This window comes from Salmo trutta, chromosome 13 (assembly GCF_901001165.1).
Source record: "Salmo trutta chromosome 13, fSalTru1.1, whole genome shotgun sequence".
Classification (NCBI taxonomy): domain Eukaryota; kingdom Metazoa; phylum Chordata; class Actinopteri; order Salmoniformes; family Salmonidae; genus Salmo; species Salmo trutta.
Genome location: NC_042969.1, coordinates 16,328,439 through 16,351,220, shown reverse-complemented (window position 1 = coordinate 16,351,220; position 22,782 = coordinate 16,328,439). Strand labels below are relative to the sequence as shown.

General features: G+C 43.4%; 1 protein-coding gene across 5 annotated transcripts; it reads left to right on the top strand.

The window, feature by feature from the left end:
• The first annotated feature begins 240 nt into the window (after nt 1–240).
• LOC115205326 (protein phosphatase Slingshot homolog 3) lies at nt 241–22,663 on the top strand. Of its 5 annotated transcripts, none has more exons than XM_029771163.1 (17): nt 241–434; nt 995–1,148; nt 2,934–2,971; nt 3,263–3,449; nt 4,120–4,235; nt 4,379–4,447; nt 6,375–6,440; nt 7,662–7,844; nt 9,844–9,937; nt 10,312–10,440; nt 10,934–10,980; nt 11,109–11,255; nt 11,492–11,692; nt 13,244–13,403; nt 21,204–21,536; nt 21,651–21,749; nt 21,845–22,663. In XM_029771163.1, exons 2-17 carry the CDS (start codon nt 1,101–1,103, stop codon nt 22,034–22,036), a joined length of 2,109 nt encoding a protein of 702 aa, XP_029627023.1. In that variant the 5' UTR covers nt 241–434; nt 995–1,100; the 3' UTR covers nt 22,037–22,663. The 5 variants fall into 5 exon arrangements, with proteins under 5 accessions (XP_029627023.1, XP_029627022.1, XP_029627021.1 ...); XM_029771162.1 differs by having other exon boundaries at nt 928–1,148; XM_029771161.1 differs by having other exon boundaries at nt 241–452.
• Nucleotides 22,664–22,782: the final 119 nt, after the last annotated feature.

Here is a 22,782-nt window from a genome sequence, read left to right as displayed (position 1 = left end):
CCAACGCTCTAACCACTAGGCCGTCCCAAATAAATGTATCAATGTAGTTTTCTAAAGGCATACATCAGTTATACAACAAGTAATATGGTTCTGGAAAGTAGTCTACACTAGAAATAAAAAAATAACAGAATAACCGGATTGATGCAGATAATTTACAGAAGTAAAACAACATCATTTTGAGAGAGATTGGGATATTCTTTATAATATAAATATTGTCCTTTCCCCTTTAAGAGAACCATTCCTCCACGCCCCTCCTTGTAAGGGCATGTTTACTTTTCCGTGCCGATATATTTTCTTCCTGGTTCCATTAAATAGTAAACTCTCCTTTAATTTGGATATCAGAGTGGAGCAACTTTTGCCAAAGCGAATTATTAAAAATAGCTGTCTATCGAAGCTGACTGCGTGTGAGGGAGAAGCGTCCAAATACAAAATAAGTAGGCATTTTGTCGGAAGTAGGTAATAGAGGAACTCTTGCTCGATCGTTCTCTATTACTTTCACGCTTGTTTTTAGCTAACTAGCATATGGATCAGTTGCCTATCGACTGTAAGTTACGTCCTGACTAGCTTGTTAGCTAGCACAGCTTGTTGATTTGTAGTCGATCAACAGCACCGTCAACTCAAACAGAGTTGATGTCTTCCATATGACATCAACTCCATGTTCTAGCTTCTCAAATGTTGGTATTTTTCAGACACGACTAGTTAGTTAGCTATTGTTTAATTGTGTATATATATATATATTATGTTGTTTTGGGGGGATCTTTGCGTGTGATGTGCACTCGAGCGCAGTACATCCCACGATTATTTCATAACCATACGTGGACATTGTGAAGGAATGCTTGGCATGTCACTACAATGGCTATCTTCCATGTGATGCCTAACTATAACGTTACGTTTCAAATGTCCATTGACGTCTCCTCCACTATCTAGGTTGTCTGCAGAGCATACTGTATCTTTAGAAACGGGTATTTGATCATCCGCTCCAACTACGTTCCAGATTTGTGATTACATCCTCGCCACCACGCCCACATATTTGAGGAACCCCCCTGCCCGCGTCTCGCAAGACGCTTGTGAAGAACCTGCGAACCGAGCCGTGCATTGCTATGGCTCTGCTGACCCTGCACCGGCCCCCGTCCATCTCCACGGCTCCGGTGAGTCCCCTTTCCCGCGCACATCTCAATGTAGAAATACTAGACTTTTTATTTTCCATGACATTGCCTTCACATCATAACAGTGTGCGATTTGATGCACTGGCTACGCCTGCTATTGCCTATTCATCTAGAATATATATTCTTTGACTTAATGAACAACAATCATTGCCTGAAGCTGTCCAGTGTCCTGCTTGATGTATTTATTCTATTCTCGATGTCATCAAGTCATTGTATCCTGTGGATGTCAAGGGTCTTTGATGCTCTCTGGTAGAGAAGATGGCATAGCCTCTGGAAGTAGGGCTACTGAGGGTGCTGCAGCACCCCCTGATAAATCACAATAAATACGATTTTTTTGTTATTTAAAATGGTTTAATATGTTGTTCCACAAAATGAGTGCTCTAGACCTTTATTACTCCTGTATGAGCGGAGAAAACTACTCGTCAGCAGAGCGGAGAGATATTTCATACCCCCTGGCCCACGCCTCAACAAAATATTTCCTCTGCACCCCCCAGACAAATGTCAGAACATCGGCCATGCAGCGATAAAGCAGATAACTAGAGGGTACAACATGCCATAGATCAGTTCTTCCCAACCCTCTCCTCGTGGACCACCCAACATTTCACATATGTGTTGTAGCCCTGAACTGGCACACCCGATTCAATTAGTCAAGGGCTTGGTGATAGTTGACTAATTTGAATCAGGTGTGATTACGGTCAAGGTACATTATGTCACAGTGTATCTGTATTTGTGGGTGACTACAGTAGTCAAATCTACTCCTGCTGCCTAACCCTTGAAACCACCACACCAAATGATAACAATGTCCTTATCATTTCTCCCCTCACTCCTTCTGTATTTCTCTCTTTCACTTCTCTTTAAACATTTTAGAGCAACTTTAACAGGCTCATTTAAACGTTGTTAATTCCAAGGCCTCTTTGGTATGTTACGAGTGTGCCAATACATCAGGCGACATTTTCACTTTTCTGTACCCAGCTTCCCCAGGCTGGCGGACATAACTTTGCCCCCCCCCCGCATTCTACTGTCATTGAGTCTCAAATCTCTACTACTGTTAATTCATTTTTTTCTCCTTCTCCTCCTTTCAAACCCTCAACACTCCTCTCCTGTCCTCTCCTGTCCTCTCCTGTCCTCTCCTGTCCTCTCCTGTCCTCTCCTGTCCTCTCCTGTCCTCCTCGTCTACAGCACCCCTCTACTCTTTTTTTTCCTGTCTGTCTAGACATGTCAGTTGCATAACAGGTAATGTTACTGTCTCAAGTTTCACTCACTCACACTGCTAAACCCCAATCCCTCATGCATTCTGTTCTTTCTCTTTTTTACCCCTCTCTGTTTTGTCTTTTCTATTCCTCTGTTTCTTATCCCCGTCTCCCTCCTTTCACTGTGTCCCTCGGTCTTTAACTTCCGTAGTTGTTTCCTCTGCCTCTTATCTTTGTAGCTGCACATTTTACAAGTGATCCTGCTCATTCTTTCAGGACACGCCACTTTAGATTTCTCCTGTAATCAATGGAATGACTCTATAATTAAAGAGGTTTGTCACTCTGTAGTCAGCAGACTTCATCATGTAACAAAAGATGACATATTTATCAGATTGTAGATTTTCACAGTGAAGAGTTTATAACCTGGTCCCAGATCTGTTTGTGTTCTTGCCAACTCCATTGTGGTCATTGTCAAGTGAATGGCAATGATTGACAGGGAGTTTGCATGATAGCCCAAACGGACTGGACCTGGCTAAAGGGTTAGTGAATTAATCATCTTTCAAATAATTTCTTGAAGGATGAAAGCATTCCAAGAAGAGGGAGACTTCAGAAAAGGTATACTTTTTGTTGTTGTTGGTCTTTTGGTTGTGAATTAAATGTTTCTATAGTTTGGATAAAATAACTACAGTTTTGATATGTATGTTGTGAACATTTGAACTTGCAGAGAAAATGTTTTATATATATACAACTGTATATTATGTTATTGTGCAGGAATGGTTGTAAATATAAACATACATGCATGTATATGTATGTTTATATATTTACAACCATTCCTGCACAATAACATAATATACAGTTGCACAGTAATTCATAATACAGGAATAATAATGAAATCCCCCATGACAGGGAGAGCTTTGCTCTGGTCAAGGGGGCCGTCCTTCTCTTGGAAGGAGAGAGGGAGGAGCCTCATGAAGAGACATCACCCAATCACTCTCCTTCACCCCTGAAGCTGGGTGGGGGAGCTTCAGACACACAGCACAGACATCTGCATGCCATGGTGTCATTACTAAGACCAGAGGACACTATCAAACTGGTGAGACCCATCAGCTGTCACATGACCACCGGTAGAATGTATAGAATAAGCATACAATGCCAGTCCTATCCATTGTGTGACGGTTTAAACTTGGGTCATCTGTGGTATGCATACCACAACACTGTGCTAGTGCTTAGATAATGCCTGGGCATCAGCTTATGGGGATAATGCAATTCTTCAGGTCTCTCTTCAGCCAGGGTTACTCATCACTGTTACGTGCTTCACCAAACCACCTCTGTTACAATTGCATGACTATAACAGGCGTGATGCCCGGAGCACTGAGTAATGTCATGTTAAAAGCATCTACTAACGGGTCACATTCATGTAATGCTTTTCACTAGGTCTCAAAGCATTATAGCAAGGATGGTATCTCACCCTATACACCACCAACATGTAACATCCTAGATCTGGTCCCAGATCTGTTGGTGCTCTTGCCAACTCCATTGCTCATTGTCAAGCCCAAACATGTTTGGCATAACAAGGAGTTGGCGTGTTGGCACACACAGACTGGCACTCATCCACTAGTAACATCCACTTACACATTCATAAATGCCCTTTACCCCTCTCTCACCCCTTATTATGCTTATCCCACTGTTCTTCCCTCTCTCCTTCCTACCTCCCTCTCACCTCCCCTTCACCTCTCTTCTCCTACCTCCCCCTGTCCTTGCAGGCGGTGAGATTGGAGTCAGTGAGTCCAGTCAGAGTGAGGTATCTGATCGTGGTCTCCACCCTCGGTAACAAACAGGAGAGCATTCTCCTGGGCATGGACTTCCCCGACACAGACAGGTGTGTTCCATGCCATAACCATTAACATGTTTCCATGGATACATCAGATGGGTCTAGACTAGAGAACGACTTGTGTTAAAAATAAATCTAGTAAATGTTGCCAAAACCGAGGGTTGAAAACAATCTGTCTCTGTGTCTTTCAGTGATCAGTGTACTATCGGTATGGTTGTGCCCATATGGAGTGCCACACAAGTATACCTGGACGGAGATGGGTAAGAAGTGGGAGAAAACCCACTGCCATTAGAAACAGAGAAAAATGGATGGATTTCCTGAGTGCAGGAGTCAAATGAGGAAACTAGGAAATAGCTAGCTGAGCCTGTTCCACGGTTGGCCTAGCATCTTGGAGGCTGGCCAAACATAATAGTACCAATAAGTAATCTCTGTTTATGTACCTGAATTACATCTGTTTTTGTCACCCCTTATGTCAACACTTTTAACATCTGCATTCGGAAAGTATTCAGACCCCTTGACTTTATCCACATTTTGTTACGTTACAGCCTTGTTCTAAAATGTATTAAATACAATTCTCGTCAATCTACACACAATACCCCATAATGACAAAGCAAAAATAGGTTTTTAGAAATGTTTGCAAAAAAAAGAGGAAGTATCACATTTGCATAAGATTTCAGACCCTTTCCTCAGTACTTTGTTGAGGCACCTTTGTCAGCGATTTACAACCTAGAGTCTTCTTGGGTTTGACGCTACAAGCTTGGCACACCTGTATTTGGGGAGTTTCTCTCATTCTTCTCTGCAGATCCTCTCAAGCTATGTCAGGTTGGATGGAGAGCGTTGCTGCACAGTTATTTTCAGGTCTCTCCAGAGATGTTCGATCGGGTTCATGTCTGGGCTCTGGCTGAGCCACTCAAGGACATTCATAGACTTGTCCCGAAGCCACTCCTGCGTTGTCTTGGCTGTGTGCTTAGTGTCGTTGTCCTGTTGGAAGGTGACCCTTCGCAAAAGTCTGAGGTCCTGAGCGCTCAAGGATGATCAATGGAAACAGGATGCACCTGAGCTCAATTTTGAGTCTTATAGCAAAGGGTCTGAATACTTATGTAAATATGGTGTTTAAGTTTTAAATTTGTAATAAATTTGCAAAAATGTCTAAACCTGTTTTCCCTTTGTCATTATGGGGTATTGTGTGTAGATTGATGAGGAAAATGTTTTATTTAATCAATTTTAGAATAAGGCTGTAATGTAACAAAATGTTGTAAAAGTCATTGGCTTTGAATACTTTCCGAATGCACTGTAAGTACTTTATAAAGGTTTGCTAACAATGTGTTGACTGTAAAGTTTATATAGTGCTTTTGGCTGTTCTGGGATGTGGTCAGGATTGTGTTGCTCATTGACCTGAGTGTGCAGGAGTGTCGGCACAAGCAAGAAGTTTCCTTTTACCAAAGATCTAGGATCAGATTACTCCACCTCCGATCTTAACTAGGAGTATGAAAGAGCTTTTGAGGACATGTTCAGATCTGGAGCTAAATAAAACCCCAGAAACAGCATTATAGTTTTGATTTTGTAGCCCTGCCTGTTCTGTGTAGTTGTAATGTAGAGAATATGTAGGCTAGGGCTCTATCCAGATTTTCATACCATCTCTGTACTATACTGGGGTATACGGTATTACCGTAAGTGCGTACAAGGGGCGCTAATTAGAAAATTATAATAATAATGACACAAATATTTGACTCATAAAACAGTTTAGGCAACAGGGATCTTTATCCAAGAGGGAATTGAATGTCGGCTCCAACCAAGAAGATTTATCTAGACACTTAGCTAGTAAGTTAACAAACCAAATGGTTAGCTGCAGTCCTGAACTGCATATCATTTTTTGGACACATCTTAGACTTCTTATAGTTGTACTCAACTTTATATTCTTTGGGATTTAAAAAAAAAAAAAATCAGTATTGAAAATTATACCGGCTGGATTTTGAAATACCCCCTTAAATGGTATATTCGGCCAAGCCTAGTTATAGGGCTCATATGCTGTGTGTCTGTTTGATACAGACGGTCTTTGATCTGACACTCACACCCACAGACTGGTTTTCTGCCATCAGCAGGCTCACACAGTTAACGGTGTTCTCTCTCTCATTCTCACACCATCAATCTGTCTTGCACACATTCTCTCTCAATCTCCCTCCTCAGTGGGTTCAGTGTCACGTCAGCAGAAGAGACAAGAATCTTCAAGCCTGTTTCCATACAGACCATGTGGTAGGTTTTATTCAAGCCTGTTTCCGTACAGACTTTTATTCTGTTTCCATAAAGTAAACACACACACACAATATTCCTTTTCAGTACTGTAATAGAATGACCTACAACCTCTACGCTTTCATCTGTCATGGCATTGCCTCTTCCCATGTGTAGGTCCTGCAGGGGTGGGCAACTCCAGTTGTCGAGGGCCTTATTGTCACACTTTTTCAGTGGTGTAAAGTTCTTAAGTAAAAATACTTGAAAGTACAACTTAAGTAGTTTTTTGGGGTATCTGTACTTTTATATTTTTGACTACTTTTACTTAACTACATTCCTAAAGAAAATTATGTACTTTTTACGCCATACATTTTCCCTGATACTCAAAAGAACTCGTTACATTTTGAATGGTTAGCAGGACAGAAAAATTGTCTAATTCACACACTTATCAAGAAAACATCCCTGGTCATCCCTACTGCCTCTGATCTGGCGGACTCACTAAACACACCTGCTTCATTTGTAAATGATGTCTGAGTGTTGGAGTGTGCCCCTGGCTATCGGTACAAACAATAATTAAATCCAAGAAAATGGTGCCGTCTGATGCCACTTTTTCTCCACAATTTCGTGATATCCAATTGGTAGTTAGTCTTGTCCCATCGTCGGAGGAAACACCGTACAAACTGGCCACGTGTCAGCGTGCATGCGTCCGGCCCGCCACAGGAGTCGCTAGAGTGGCCAAACCCTCCCTGAACCCGGACAACGCTGGGCCAATTGTGTGCCGCCTCATGGGTCTCCTGGTTGCGGCCAGCTGCGACACAGACTGGGATTGAACCCGGATCTGTAGTGACGCCTCTAGCACGGCGATGCAGTGCCTTAGACCGCTGCGCCATTCAGGAGGCCTACTTTTGATACTTAAGTACATTTTAGCAATTACATTTACTTTTTATACTTAAAACCAAATACATTTAGACATTTACTCAAGTAGTATTTTACTGGGTGACTTTTACTTTAGTCATTTTCTATTAAGATATCTTTACTTTTACTCAAGTATGACAATTGGGTACGTTTCCACCACTGCACGTTTTCTCCATCCCTAGCCAACACAGCTGATTAATCAAATTGCATTCTAAACTGAAGATCATGATTAGGTGATTATTAGAGTCAGGTGTGTTAGCTGGGGCAAAACTGTGACGCCAATCAGGCCCTCGCCACCCCTGCGCCTAATGTGTCTTTCGCTGTCCCCAGGTCAGTGCTGCAGGCGCTGCATGGCTGCTGTGAGCGGGCGGTGAAGGGTGCAGTGATTCCAGGCTGTGGGCTGGACTGGGCCCAGCACTACTATGGGCATGTGGAGTCTAATCGCCTCTGTCTAAACGAGTGGGGAGCCATGACAGGCCTGGAGTCAATCAGGAGGGACAGCGCCGGACAGAGGTGTGTGTCTATTTATTTTTGACACCCTAGGGGGCGCGGCAATGCTGCCTGACCCTGAGCTCACCTGCGTGAATTGTTTGTTATAGTGTTTGTTATTCTTTGTTTTTATAGTTATCGTTACATTTTTTTTAGTTTTATCGACATCTAAGTGCGTCGCAAGTTTAACAGTATTGTTCGTAGCATGTGTGACGACCTTAATCCTAATCGCTGTAATATGCGAAAAACTTTACAATCACTACCGGAGGTTGTAGAGATTCCGTGAGTAAATCAACCACCATCACCTACTCATGAGTTTCTGCTCTCTTTCCGAGATAAAGCTCACACTCCAAAACAGCATTGCCTTGCCTGGTGGTTGTTCTATAAAGTCAAAAAGGGGAGCTAAGAGGCGAGGCTCAAGAGGTGGTATCGGGAACAGAGTACGGAGGCGGGGAAGCCGTCACCCGCTCCCTGTTCCTGATACCACCTCTTGAGCCCTGTGAAATGTGCGCTCATTAAATAACAAACTGGATGAGTTAGCGGCAAGGGCTACATTTGAAGAGGACTTTAGGGGAAGAAATGTAATCTGCTTTACAGAAACGTTGCTCAAGCAGGACCAGGCTGTATCACGACCGGTTGTGATTGGGACTCCCATAGGGCGGCGCACAATTGGCCCAGCGTCGTCCGGGTTTGGCCGGTGCAGGCCGTCATTGTAAATAAGAATTTGTTCTTAATTGACTTGCCTAGTTAAATGTGAACATTGATGGATACACTGTCTTTAGAGCAGATCGAGACAAAACGTCACAAATCAATGTATCTTTGTAGAGAATACTTGGGCCACGCTGTGTAATGTGATTGGACACCCATCGGTAACATTCTATCTACCACACGAGTTTGGACAAATTACCATTATTCTGGTCTATGTGCCTGGACCTAGGATAAAGTGGAGCAGAGGTTCTGTACAGGCAAGACAAGCATGGGAAGGGCTTAATGCAATGATGGGAAGAAAAGAGAATGATAATATGTCAGACTGTTCAACTTTTGTAAATGACCTAAACTGGTTTTATGTTAGACGAATGTAAACAAATATGTGCAAGTATCCCCAAATCCTCTCTGGTCCAGATAAGAGAACGAGGTGGCCTCATGCTTCATGCCACACAAAGCATCGGGCCCAGACGGACTATGGGGCAAGTACTGTAGGTCTGCGCCGACCGGCTTAAGGGAGTGCTCACACGACTGTTTCAACTCCTGATGAGCACCTGTACAGTGCCAAAATCCTGGAAGGTGTCGACCTTTGTACCAGTGCTTAAGAAGTCAGGGGCCAAATGACTTTCGACCTGTGGCCCTCACACCCCTTTTGGACAAATGCATGGAAAGGGTTGTTTAGTAAGCACCTTAACCTTTCCATAGCAGATCAACTGGACCTGTATCTTTGCCTATAAGACACAGAGGAGGACTGAGGATGCTACCCTGACCTTGGTGAACATGGTGGCTAGTAACCTTTATCATGCGAAATCACATTTTATTTATTGATTTTAGTTCAGCTTTTAATGCAATGCAAATACACACTGCTGAAACGACTACTGGACCTGAATATCAATGGAGGCCTCGCAGGTTGGATCAAGGGCTTTTTAACTGATCGCCTACAGAGGGTCCTCATGAATGGGGCCCCCTCTGTTGAACTGACCCTGAACACAGGGGTGTGTCCTTTCACTGTTGTTCTCTATCTACACTAACGAGCTGAAGATCCAAGGAAGCAATGTGAGCCTTTTCAAGTATGAGGATGACATGGCTCTGGTAGGACTATTTTTTTATTTTTTTAAAGCAAGGTGACGCCTGTTCTTAATCAGGAAATGAAAGGGGTTTGGGGTCAGCCAGGATGTTCTGGAGAGGGTGTACAGCAGCTTGGTGGAGAGCATCCTCACATTCAATATGATGGACAAAGTTTTATTCTATGTCTGTGGGTGTGTGTTGGTGAACTGTGTAAGGGGAAGCGGGTAGTGATACTCTTGTCTCTGTACAGCTCGTCGGAGAGGGTGTCTGTGGAGAGGCAGATCAAAGAGGAACTCCGAGACATCATGAGAACAGAGGACCTGGAAAACATCACCTCCAAACAGGTACCACAGAGAAGGACAAGAAGATGTGATGTTATATATTGGAACAAGCCCCAAAGTATGCAAGAAGACCAATACTTGTCAAGGTCACAGACAAACAATGGCTGACATAGCTGTCTGAAATACAAGTAGAAGTAAATACATTTTCTGGTAATATAGAGGCAGTCTACAGTCTGTGACCTAAATGAATGACTTGAAGAGTTTTGTGTCTGGATCTATGACACCTCACTTGTAACACAAGCCATTAGAACCAGCCAAGTCACAACCAGAGCTCACCACCCCTTATAACCTCGTGGATGGATTGAATTCCCAGAGGGTGCAAACATGGCATTGTGCTGTTGATCAGTTGGCCATCCTCTTCCTGTCTCCTTCCCTAGGTCCGCAGTGCCCTGGAGACCAGGATAGGCATGGATATGAAGAACTACAAGGAATACATCGACAACGAAATGATGGTCACCATGGCGCAGATGGACAAGCCCTCCAAAATATTTGACTATTTGTTCCTGGTGAGTCCCATCTGACTCTGTCACATTTGACCTTTGGCTTATGCCACTCAGCAGTAGCCCCTAACCACAGCTCTGGAATCAGATGCCACTCAGCAGTAGCCCCTAACCTTAATCATGAGGAGGTTGTAAATAGTATATGACACTGGACCAGTTAAGTTGTAAGGAAATCTCCTCGGGGCTGATCATGACAGGAAGTAAATGTTTACATTTGAGTCATTTAGCAGATGCTATTATCCAGAGTGACTTCCAGTAGTGAGTGCATAAAGTTCATACATTTTTGTACTGGTCCCCCTGTGAGTATCAAACCTACAACCCTGGCATTGTATGTGCAATGCTCTATGAACTGAGCCACGGGAAGTGTGCTGCAACCAAGAGTATGTCGCATGACTCGAACTTCCCTTTTCAGAGCCTAGTGTTGACAGCTGAATATAAAGCTCTGGCCCTCTAGTGTCCCCTCGTCTTCAGTGAATAAGGCTCTGTCTCTCTCTTTTAGGGGTCTGAGTGGAATGCTGCCAACTTTGAGGAGCTACAGAAAAACAAGTAAACCTTTCATTTACTGTGTGGGTGTGTGTGCTCTTGTTATTGACTTGTATAAGGTGAGTGTGCAAACAAGCAAGCCAAAGTGTTGTGTGGTTGCTCGGTAACTTAAGTTTCTGCCGACGTTTCAGTGTGGGCTACATCCTGAACATTACGCGGGAGATCGATAACTTCTTCCCAGAGTCCTTCAGCTACATGAACATCAGGGTGTACGACGTGGAGGCTACAGACCTGCTGTCACACTGGAAAGACACATACACCTTCATCAACACAGCCAGGTAGTCCCACCCTCCTCCTCTTCTTCCTCCTCCCCTCTCTCTCCTATACGTTCTCCCTGCATTGTACTGTAACGATATGGCTTTGACATAGACTTGTTTTTTCTCTAAATCTTTTTTTACTGTTTGAATGTTCTGTAACGTTGTGCCCCCCTGGATAAACCAGCGACAGTCGCACAATGATGACACTCTCCATCGTAGTCGCACAATGATAACAGCCCCTCTCTCCCCCCATACAGGCAGAGTGGCAAGGCGGTGCTGGTGCACTGTAAGATGGGCGTGTCTCGCTCTGGGTCCACGGTGGTGGCGTACGCCATGAAGCAGCAGCGCTGGCCCCTGGAGGTGGCTCTGTCCTACGTCAGGGACCGCAGGCCCATCGTCCAGCCCAATGTCGGCTTCATGAAGCAACTCCACACCTACAGCGGCATCCTTAACGCCAGGTCAGCATATTCATTTATCGTGTGTTTGGTTTGTGTGTGTGTGACATTTTTATTTCACCTTTATTTAACCAGGTAGGCTTGTTGAGAACAAGTTCTCATTTACAACTGTGACCTGGCCAAGATAAAGCACAGCAGATTGACACATGAAACAGTTACACATGGAATAATCAAACATACTGTAGAAAAAATAAGAAATCTATACAGTGTGTAAATGAGGTAAGATAAGGGAGGTAAGGCAATAAATAGGACATGGTGGCGAAGTAATTACAATATAGCAATTAAACACTGGAATGGTAGATGTGCAGAAGATGACTGTGCAAGTAGAGATACTGGGGTGCAAAGGAGCAAGATAAATAAATAACAGTATGGGGATGAGGTAGGTAGATAGATGGGCTGTTTACAGATGGGCTATGTACAGGTGCAGTGATCTGTGAGCTGCTCTGACAGCTGGTGCTTAAAACTAGTGAGGGAGATATGAGTCTCCAGCTTCAGAGATTTTTGCAGTTCGTTCCAGTCATTGGCAACAGAGAACTGGAAGGAAAGGCGGCCAAAGGAGGAATTGGCTTTGGGGGTGACCAGTGAGATATACCTGCTGGAGCACGTGCTGCTATGGTGAGCTGAGATAAGGCGGGGCTTTATCTAGAAAAGACTTGTAGATGACCTGGAGCCAGTGGCTTTGGAGATGAATATGAAGTAAGTGCCAGCCAACGAGTGTACAGGTCGCAGTGGTGGGTAGTATATGGGGCTTTGGTGACAAAACAGATGGCACTGTGATAGACTGCATCCAATTTGCTGAGTAGAGTGTTGGAGGCTATTTTATAAATAACATCGTCGAGGATCGGTAGGATGGTCAGTTTTACGAGGGTATGTTTGGCAGCATGAGTGAAGGATGCTTTGTTGCGATATAGGAAGCCAATTCTAGATTTAATTTTGGATTGGAGATGCGTAATGTGAGTCTGGAAGGAGAGTTTACAGTCTAACCAGACACTTAGAATATGTGGACAACTACAAATACCTATGTCAGAACCGTCCAGAGTAGTGATGCTGAGTGGGCGGGCAGTGATCGGTTGAAGAGCATGCATTTAGTTTTACTTGCATTTAAGAGCAGTTGGAGGTCATGGAAGGCATTGAAGCTCCTCTGGAGGGTAGTTAACACAGTGTCCAAAGAAGGGCCAGAAGTATACAGAATGGTGTCATCTGCGTAGAGGTGGATCAGAGAATCGCCAGCAGCAAAAGCGACATCATTGATGTATAAAGAGAAGAGTCAGCCTGAGAATTGAACCCTGTGGCACCCCCAGAGACTGCCAGAGGTCCGGATAACAGGCCCTCCGATTTGACACACTGAACTCTGTCTGAGAAGTAGTTGCTGAACCAGGCGAGGCAGTCATTTGAGAAACCAAGGCTGTTGAGTCTGCCAATAAGAAGGCGGTGATTGACAGAGTCGAAAGCCTTGACCAGGATCGATGAATATGGCTGCACAGTAATGTCTCATCTATGGCGGTTATGATATCGTCAACATCACCTGTATGTTCACTGTACCCTCCATTCCAGTCAGCAGCGCCACAGTGCTCTCTGGAGGCGGATGTCGCGAGAGAAGAGAAAGAGGTCTGCTGCTTCACGCAGCAACGAGGAGGAGGAGGAGAGTGATGACGAGGAGGAGGATGAAGAAGAGATGGAGAGTCCGGATGAAGTTGATGAGGCAGATAAAGAGGTAAAAGTTAGAATGTTTATGGTTAGGATTAGTGCTGTGGTGATCATTACATTTTGTCAGCCAGTAACTGTCCTTCAAATGACTGCTAGTCTCATGGTAATTGACCTCAAATTAACATAAACACGTTAAGCATCTCCAAAGTATACAAACCGCCTTTAGAACAACTACTTTTTTTAAAGTCTAATAAATCCATTTAATATACACCATCACAGTAAATCCATTATTTTAGGCAGGTCTTAAGAAACATGATATGAAGAAAATGTATTTCAGAAGAACAGAATTTCATATTCTGAGTTGGCCTACTGCATGTTATCTGGCTATGCGCCATGCCAATGGCAGCCAAGGCTGTTCATTTAGCAGGCAAGATATGCTTATAATTCCCGTGACATTATTTTATGATTTTATATTAAGAAGACTATAAGTGAACATGGCTGAATAAAATACATCTTTTCCTCATACGATTGCCGAGGGATTGCGGACATGAAGCGGCTGTTCTGTGTTTAGAGTAAATAGCTATCATGTGAAACGGCTCAGTTTCTAGCCTAGACTGCACACGCTGTTAATTAGTATCTCATTCACAAGTAATAGTCTCACCCATCAGACGGTTCTATATTTAATATTGTCTTTACATATTAGGGCTATAACAAATGCAGTGCGTTCGGAAACTATTCAGATCTCTTGACTTTTTCCACATTTTGTTACGTTACAGCCTTATTCTAAAATGGATGAAATAGTTTGATGAGAATAAACAATCTACACACAATACCCCATAATGACAAAGCAGAAACACAGGTTTTTAGCAAATGTATAAAATAACTGATATTACATTTATATAAGTATTCAGACCCTTTACTCAGTACTTTGAAGTACCTTTGGCAGTGATTTACAACCTAGTCTTCTTGGGTATGACACTACAAGCTTGGCACACCTGTATTTGGGAAGTTTCTTCTCTGCAGATCCTTTCAAGCTCTTGCAGGTTGGATGGGGATTGTCGCTGCATTGCTATTTCCAGGTCTTTCCGCAGATGTTTGATCGGGTTCAAGTCCGGGCTCTGACTGGCCAAAGCAAGGGCATTCAGAGACTTGTCCCAAAGCCACTCTTGCATTGTCTTGGCTGTGTGCTTAGTTTCCTGTAGGAAGGTGAACCTTCGACCCCAGGCTGAGCGCTCTGGAGCAGGTTTTCATCAAGGATCTCTCTGTACTTTGCTGTGTTCATCTTTCCTCAATCCTGACTAGTCTCCCAGTCCCTGCCACTGAAAAACATCCCCACAGCATGATGCTGCCACCACCATGTGTCACTGTAGAGATGGTGCCAGGTTTCCTCCAGACTTGGCATTCAGGCCAAAGAGTTCAAGCTTGGTTTCATCAGACCAAAGAATCTTGTTTCTCATGGTCAGAGTACTTTAGGTGCCTTTTTGGCAAACTCCAAGCGGGCTATCATTTGCTTTTTACTTCCGTCTGGCCACTCTACCATAAAGGCCTGATTGGTGGAGTGCTGCAAAGATGGTTGTCCTTCTGGAAGGTTCTCCCATGGCCAGATGACAACCCGCTTGGAGTTTGCCAAAATGCCCCTAAAGGACTTAGACCATAAGAAACAAGATTCTCTGGTCTGATAAACAAGATTGAACTCTTTTTGTCAATGTCAATTGTCACGTCTGGAGGAAACCAGGCACCAATCATCACCTGGCCAATACCATCCCTACGGTGAAGCATGGTGGTGACGGCGTCATGCTGTTCGGCTGTTTTTTTCAGCGGCAGGGACTGGGAAACTAGTCATGATGAACGGAGCAAAGTACAGAGATTCTTGATGAAAACCTGCTCCAGAGCGCTCAGGACTTCAGACTGGGGTGAAGGTTCACCTTCCAACAGGACAACGACCCTAAGCACACCGCCAAGACAACGCAGGAGTGGCTTCGGGATAAGTCTCTGAATGTCCTTGAGTAGCCCATCCAGAGCACCGACTTGAACCCGATTGAACATCTCTGGAGAGACCTGAAAATAGCTGTGCAGCGACGCTCCCCATCCAACCTGACAGAGCTTGAGAGGATCTGCAGAGAAGAATGGGAGTGTCTTCCCAAATACAGGTGTGCCAAGCTTGTAGCGTCATACCCAAGAAGACTAGGCTGTAATCGCTGCCGAAGGTGCTTCAAAGTACTGATTATTCATGAATACTTGTTTTAACATCTCAAGGATGATCAATGGAAACACCAGAGTTCACTTTCGTGTCTTATAGCAAAGGGTCTGAATACTAATGTAAATAAGGTATTTCTGTTTTTAAAAACCTCTTTGCTTCGTCATTATGGGGTATTTGGTAGATCATTTTTTTCCCCCCCCCCCTCAATGTAATCCATTTTAGAATAAGGCTATAACGTAACAAAAAGTGAAGGGGCCTGAATGCACTTTATATCTCAAAGCCATAGCCTACCAGATACTTTGGTTAAAAATGGTCCCCAGCTGTCCATATGGAGAGTTGGCAAATACATGTAACACATACAGAAAGCTGAGACCCTTGTCTCCAACAGTATTTGCTTTCAAAACTATTTTCCTGCAGTTGCATCTTGAAATGTCGCAATCACATGTTTTTCTCCCTCTACTGTGGGAGAGTGTCTCACTTGTAGCGTGGTTTGGAGGATGGATGAGACGTTTCGAATAATAGCTGTCTATTTAAATATAAAAATGTGGAAATTGAATGCCATGGTCAATACACGTGTGTTTTCAGAATGCAACATTTGAGGCATGAAACATTTTTGAGCGTGGATAAGGGCAGTATTCTACTATTACGACTAGAGGTCGACGGATTATGATTTTTCAACACCGATACCGATTATTGGAGGAACAAAAAAAGCCGATGCCGATTGAGAGAAAAAGGGAAAAAAATATATATTTATATAAATATATATTTGTAATAATAACAATACTGAATGAACACTTATTTTAACTTAATATAATACATCAATAAAATCAATTTAGTCTCAAATAAATAATAAAACATGTTAATATATATTTTTATTATATATTAATTTTGGTTTAAATAATACAAAAACAAAGTGTTGGAGAAGAAAGTAAAAGTGCAATATGTGCCATGTAAAAAAAGCTAATGTTTAAGTTCCTTGCTCAGAACATGAGAACATATGGAAGCTGTTGGTTCCTTTTAACATGAGTCTTCAATATTCCCAGGTAAGAAGTTTTAGGTTGTAGTTATTATAGGACTATTTCTCTCTCTACCACTTGTTTCATATACCTTTTGACTATTGGATGCACTATAGTATTGCCAGCCTAATCTTGGGAGTTGATAGGCTTGAAGTCATAAACAGCGCAATGCTTGAAGAGCTGCTGGTAAATGCAGGAAAGTGCTGTTTGAAGGAATGCTTACGAGCCTACTGCTGCCTACCACCGCTCAGTCAGACTGCTATATCAAATCATAGACTTAATATAATAACACACAGAAATACGAGCCTTAGGTCATATGGTCAAATCTGGAAACTATAATTTAGAAAACTAAATGTTTATTCTTTCAGTGAAATACGGAACCGTATAAATATTGCTGTTACATTGCACAACCTTCAATGTTATGTCATAATTATGTACAATTCTGGCAAATTAATTACGGCCTTTGTTAGGAAGAAATGGTCTCACAGTTCGCAACGAGCCAGGCTGCCCAAACGGCTACAAATACCCTGACTCTGCTTGCACAGAACGCAAGAGAAGTGACACAATTTCCCTAGTTAAAATAAATTAATGTTACCAGGCAATATTAACTAAATATGCAGGTTTAAAAATATATACTTGTGTATTGATTTTAAGAAAGGCATTGATGTTTATGGTTAGGTGCACATTGGTGCAACGATGGTGCTTTTTTTGCAAATGCGCTGGTTAAATCACACGTTTGGCGAAGTAGGCTGTGATTCGATGAGAAATTAACAGGCACCGCATCGATTATATGCAACGCAGAACAAGCTAGATAAACTAGTAATATCATCAACCATGTGTATTGATGTCAGTGGTTAGAGGGACAAAAGAACACAGAGTACCAGGTCATTAGCGACTTAATGACCATTAGTAGCCTACGAAACCTGCTAACGCCCATCAGCGCCTTTCATTTATAGAGAACCGTTTTGGAGTAGCCTAGTTACCTTGACTTAATGGTCACGTGGGATTTGACTGCGGTCATTTTTTATTTAACCTTTATTGTGCTAGTCAGTTAAGAACAATTCTTATTTACAATGACGGCCTACCAAAAGGCCTCATGCGGGGATGAGGGCTGGGATTAAAAATATAGGACAAAACACATGACGACAACACTACATAGAGACCTAAGACGACAACATAGCATGGCAGCAGCACAAAACATGGTACAAACATTATTGGGCACAAAGGGCAAGAAGGTAGAGACATCAATGCATCACGCAAAGCAGCCACAACTGTCAGTAAGCGTGTCTATGATTGAGTCTTTGAATGAAGAGATTGAGATAAAACTGTCCAGTTTGAGTGTTTTGTTGCAGGTCGTTCCAGTCGCTAGCTGCAGCGAACTGAAAAGGGGAGCGACCCAGGGATGTGTGTGATTTGGGGACTTTTAACAAAATGTGACTGGCAGAACAGGTGGAGGATGAGGGCTGCACTAGATATCTCAGATAGGGGGGTGTGATGCCTAAGAGGGTTTTATAAATGAGCATCAACCAGTGCGTCTTGTGACGGGTATACAGAGATGACCAGTTTACAGAGGAGTATAGAGTGCAGTGGTGTGTCCTATAAGGAGCATTGGTGGCAAATCTGATGTCCGAATGGTAAAGAACATCTAGCCGCTCGAGAGCACCCTTACCTGCCGATCTATAAATTACTTCTCCGTAATCTAGCATGGGAAGGCTGGTCATATGAATCAGGGTAAGTTTGGCAGCTGGGGTGAAAGACTGATTACGATATAGGAAACCAAGTCGAGATATTAATTTAGCCTGCAGCTTTGATATGTGCTGAGAGAAGAACAGTGCCGTCTAGCCATATTCCCAAGTACTTGTATGAGGTGACTACCTCAAGTTCTAAACCCTCAGAGGTAGTAAAAACACCTGTGGGGAGGGGCATCATTCTTACCAAACCACATGACCTTTGTTTTGGAGGTGTTCAGAACGGGGTTAAGGGCAGAGAAAGCTTGTTGTAGAGCGTTTAACACAATATCCGGGGAGGGGCCAGCTGAGTATAAGACTCTATCTGCATATAAATGGATGAGAGAGCTTCCTACTGCCTGAGCTATGTTGTTGATGTTAATTGAGAAGAGTGTGGTGCCCAGAATTGAGCCTTGGGGTACACCCTTGGTGACAGGCAGTGGCTGAGACAGCAGATGTTCTGACTTTATACACTGCACTCTTTGAGAGAGGTAGTTGGCAAACCAAGCCAAAGATCTCTGAGACACCAATACTCCTCAGCCGGCACACAAGAATGGAATGGTCTACCGCAGGTATTCCCAAACATTAAATAATTATATAGATTATTTAATGTTTTTTTCTTCACATTTTCAAACAGTACATTTCATATTTTCCAACGGGGCTATACATTTTGGGTGTTTTTTTTCCCCCCAGAGTAGCCTCATTCCACTGCCAAAAATAAAATTAAACCATCTAGTATTCAGCAAATTAACACAATGTCAAATACAGGTAGCCTAGTCAAATAATTAACATCCAATCACATTAACTGTTACACTCTCGCGGGAAACCTTCACTCTTGCGCAGACATTTAGAAACAAAACATGACAATTTGAAAAATAAGCCACGTGAGTTTTTTGAGCGAGAATGAAGACGACTTTCGAGTAGTAAGACCTGTATAAAAGCAACAGATACCATTAATAAGAAGGGGCTAGAGCCGTCTTATATGGTGAGCTACCGAGTGGCTAGGACAGGCAAGCCCCATACTATTGTGGAGGACTTAATTCTTCCTGTTGCTGGGGGAAAAGGCCCAAAAAACTATACAGACAATGCTTTCATCAAACACTGTTTCACAACGCATCAGTGACATGGCATGAGATGTTTTGAAACAATTACTACGCATACAAGCCAGTGAATTATATGCGTTACAGCTGGATGAGTCACCAGATGTGGCGGGCCTGGCACAGCTCCTGGTATATGCCCGTTGTTATATTTATGGGGGTCAATTAAGGAAGACATCCTCTTCTGGAAACCAGGACAATATGAGAGGATATTTTTAAAGTACTGGACAGCTTTGTGACATCAAATGGACTTTGGTGGTCAAGATGTGTTGGTATCTGTTCTGATGGTGCAAAAGCCATGACAGGGAGACATAGTGGAGTGGTAACAAGCGTGCAAGCAGTTGCTCCCGACGCCACTTGGGTACACTGCAGCATCCACCGAGAGGCTCGTGCTGCCAAGGGAATGCCTGACAGCTTGAAAGACGTTTTGTACACTACAGTGAAAATGGTTAACTTTGTTAAAGCAAGGCCTCTGGACACATGTATTTTCTGCATTATGCAATGATGGGGGCAGCGACCATGTAACGCTTTCACAACATACAGAAGTGCGCTGGTTATCAAGGGGCAAAGTATTGACATGTTTTTTTTTTTAATTGATAGACGAGCTTAAAGTTTTCTTTACTGACCATCATTTTCACTTGTCTGACTGCTTGCATGATGATGACGTTTCTCACACGACTGGCCTATCTGTGTGGTGTTTTTTCTCACCTGAATGATCTGAATCTAGGATTACAGGGACTCTCCGCAACTATATTCAACGTGCGTGACAAAATTGAGGCTATGATTAAGAAGTTGGAGCTCTTCTGTCTGCATTAACAAAGATAACACACAGGTCTTTCCATCATTGTATGATTTTGTTTTTGTGTGTGCAAATTAACTCAATCTTACGGACAATGTGATATAGCGACGCACCTGAGTGAGCTGGATGCGCAATTACACAGGTACTTTCCCGAAATGGACAACACAAACTGGATTCGTTATCCCTTTCATGCCCTGCCTCCAGTCCACTTCCCGATATCTGAACAAGAGAGCCTCATCAAAATTGCAGCAAGCGGTTCTGTGAAAATTTAATCAGAAGCCACTGCCAGGTTTCTGGATTGGGCTGCGCTCAGTTTCATCGTGCCATTAAGACACTGATGCTCTTTGCAACCACGTACTTATGTGAGATTGGCTTCTCGGCCCTCACTAGCAGGAAAACAACTAAATACAGGCACAGACTGTATGTGGAAAATGATTTTAAGACTGACTCTCCGATACAAACCAACATTGCAGAGTTGTGCATCCTTTCAAGCACACACTTCTCATTAACCTGTGGTGAGTTACTCACAATTTGATGAACAAAGAAGGTTTTATATGTAAGATGGCTAAATAAAGAGCAAAATTATTAGTGCCCTGGTCCTATAAGAGCTTTTTATCACAACCCGGCTCATGGGAAGTGACAAACTCACACTCATTCTTTATGTTTAATAAATGTGTGTGTGTGTGTGTGTGGGGCAGGCTTACAATGATGGCAAAAAACATTTGAGAGTGCGCTGACCCTGGTGCTAGAGGGGGAACGCAGCTGGAGGTTGAATGTTTGAAGGGGTACGAGACTAAAGTTTAGAAACCACTGGTCTACCATATCAAAAGCTTTGGCCAAGTCAATAAAAATAGCAGCACAACATTGCTTAGAATCAAGGGCAATGGTGACATCATTAAGGTCATTACATGTGACAGTCACAGTAACAGCCCTAGTTAGGATGATATTGTCAAGATACGGATTATTTGTATTTTGTGAATCCTTTGAGGTGCAATCAAGACTTCTCTCTCAATCTCTGTCTTGACTAGGTATTTGAAGAGCCTGCCCCCAAGGTTGAGACTGGCGCAGAAGCTTCACCCACGGAACCGGCTTCCCCACTCACGGAACCGGCTTCCCCACTCACGGAACCGGCTTCCCCACTCACGGAACCGGCCTCCCCACTCACGGAACCGGCCGCCCCACCCACGGAACCGGCCGCCCCACCCACGGAACCGGCCGCCCCACCCACGGAACCGGCCGCCCCACCCACGGAACCGGCCGCCCCACCCACGGAACCGGCCGCCCCACCCACGGAACCGGCCGCCCCACCCACGGAACCGTCTGCAGCCAATCCCCTCATCACTGTACACGACAGTGACAAGGTGGGCAACCTCTCTTACAAGTGACATGACAAAACCTTTTCAAACATTTATATTACATTGAACCAATGTCAAAACCAACCTGTTTATCTATCTTTAATATCCTCCCTTCTCTAGGCGTCCTCTCAGAGCCCCAGTCGCAGTGGCAGGATGAACCTCTTCTCTCTCATGCAGTCCATCAACGAACTGGACGATGAGGACCTAAGGAATGAACAGGTAAGAGGAGGAAAAGTTGGAGAAGAGGTGAAAGAGAAAAGAAAGCTACCATTTTTCTTACCCTTTCTTACCTTTTTTATTATTCGGCGATGTAGATTGCTAACAGTCACCGGCGGTCTCCAGGGCAGCGGAGGCGGAGTCATGGACGGAAGGGCCTCATGCATCAGAGGGCCCATGTGGACGTTTCACCTGAGCCAAGCAGCCTATCAGGTCCCAGAAAATGTGAAGGGGCGGGGCCAAGTAAACCTGAGTCCAGGGAAGGAGATACCAAGATGGAAGGCCGGTAGAGAGAGAAGGGGAGAATGGATGGAGAAAGAAGCCTAGAGTAGACACTAATAGGAAGAGATTAAATGTTCTGCCTTCTTTCAAGCTATAAACATGAAAGAATCACCCAAAGATATTTATATACATCATACTACTTAAGCCTTGTTCACACTGCAGGCCTTAAAGCTAAAATCTGTGTTTTTCAATTCTGTTTTGGAATACTAACTGTCCAAACAGCCCAAACAGCAAGTTAAAAGTGACCGAATCGGATTTGTGTTTGTTCAGACAGCAGTCATTTGCTTACATGGCTACACTAGTTGCCATAGTAATGATGGGTGTGTGCGTGCAGTGGTGTAGGCGGATTGGTGGTGTAGCAATGAGTCCTTTTTGACTAGCCAAGGCAGTCAACTAGCACATTCACTAATTAGTAAACAATTAACAAGCTCGTTCTTGTCAAACTGTCAACAGAGTGGCTAGCAAGCAACGAGATATGCCAAATAAGTCTAAAAACCATTTGCGGGCAAATAAATCTGATTTGACCGTTCAGACACAAGTTGCATGGCCAGGAATCTGATTGGTACCTGATTTCAACCAACCTACGAAGGTGTTTTGAAATGTGGCTTGAAATATGTTTGTCTGTTCATACTGCAGGAAAAAGAACAGATTTGAATCGTATATGCATTTTTTTTTTGTTACTTCAAACTGCCAATGTGAACAAGGCTTTAGACTCCCAACTATCATAGCATTATACACGAAGTATACAAAACAT

What these genes read in the sequence shown, in the direction of transcription:
- LOC115205326 (XM_029771163.1), top strand. Translation starts at nt 1,101, where the DNA reads ATGGCTCTGCTGACCCTGCACCGGCCCCCGTCCATCTCCACGGCTCCG. An exon ending in GTTTCCATACAGACCATGTG is followed by an intron (nt 6,441 to 7,661) that starts GTAGGTTTTATT and finishes CGCTGTCCCCAG; the next exon opens with GTCAGTGCTGCAGGCGCTGC. An exon ending in CTGTACACGACAGTGACAAG is followed by an intron (nt 21,537 to 21,650) that starts GTGGGCAACCTC and finishes TCCCTTCTCTAG; the next exon opens with GCGTCCTCTCAGAGCCCCAG.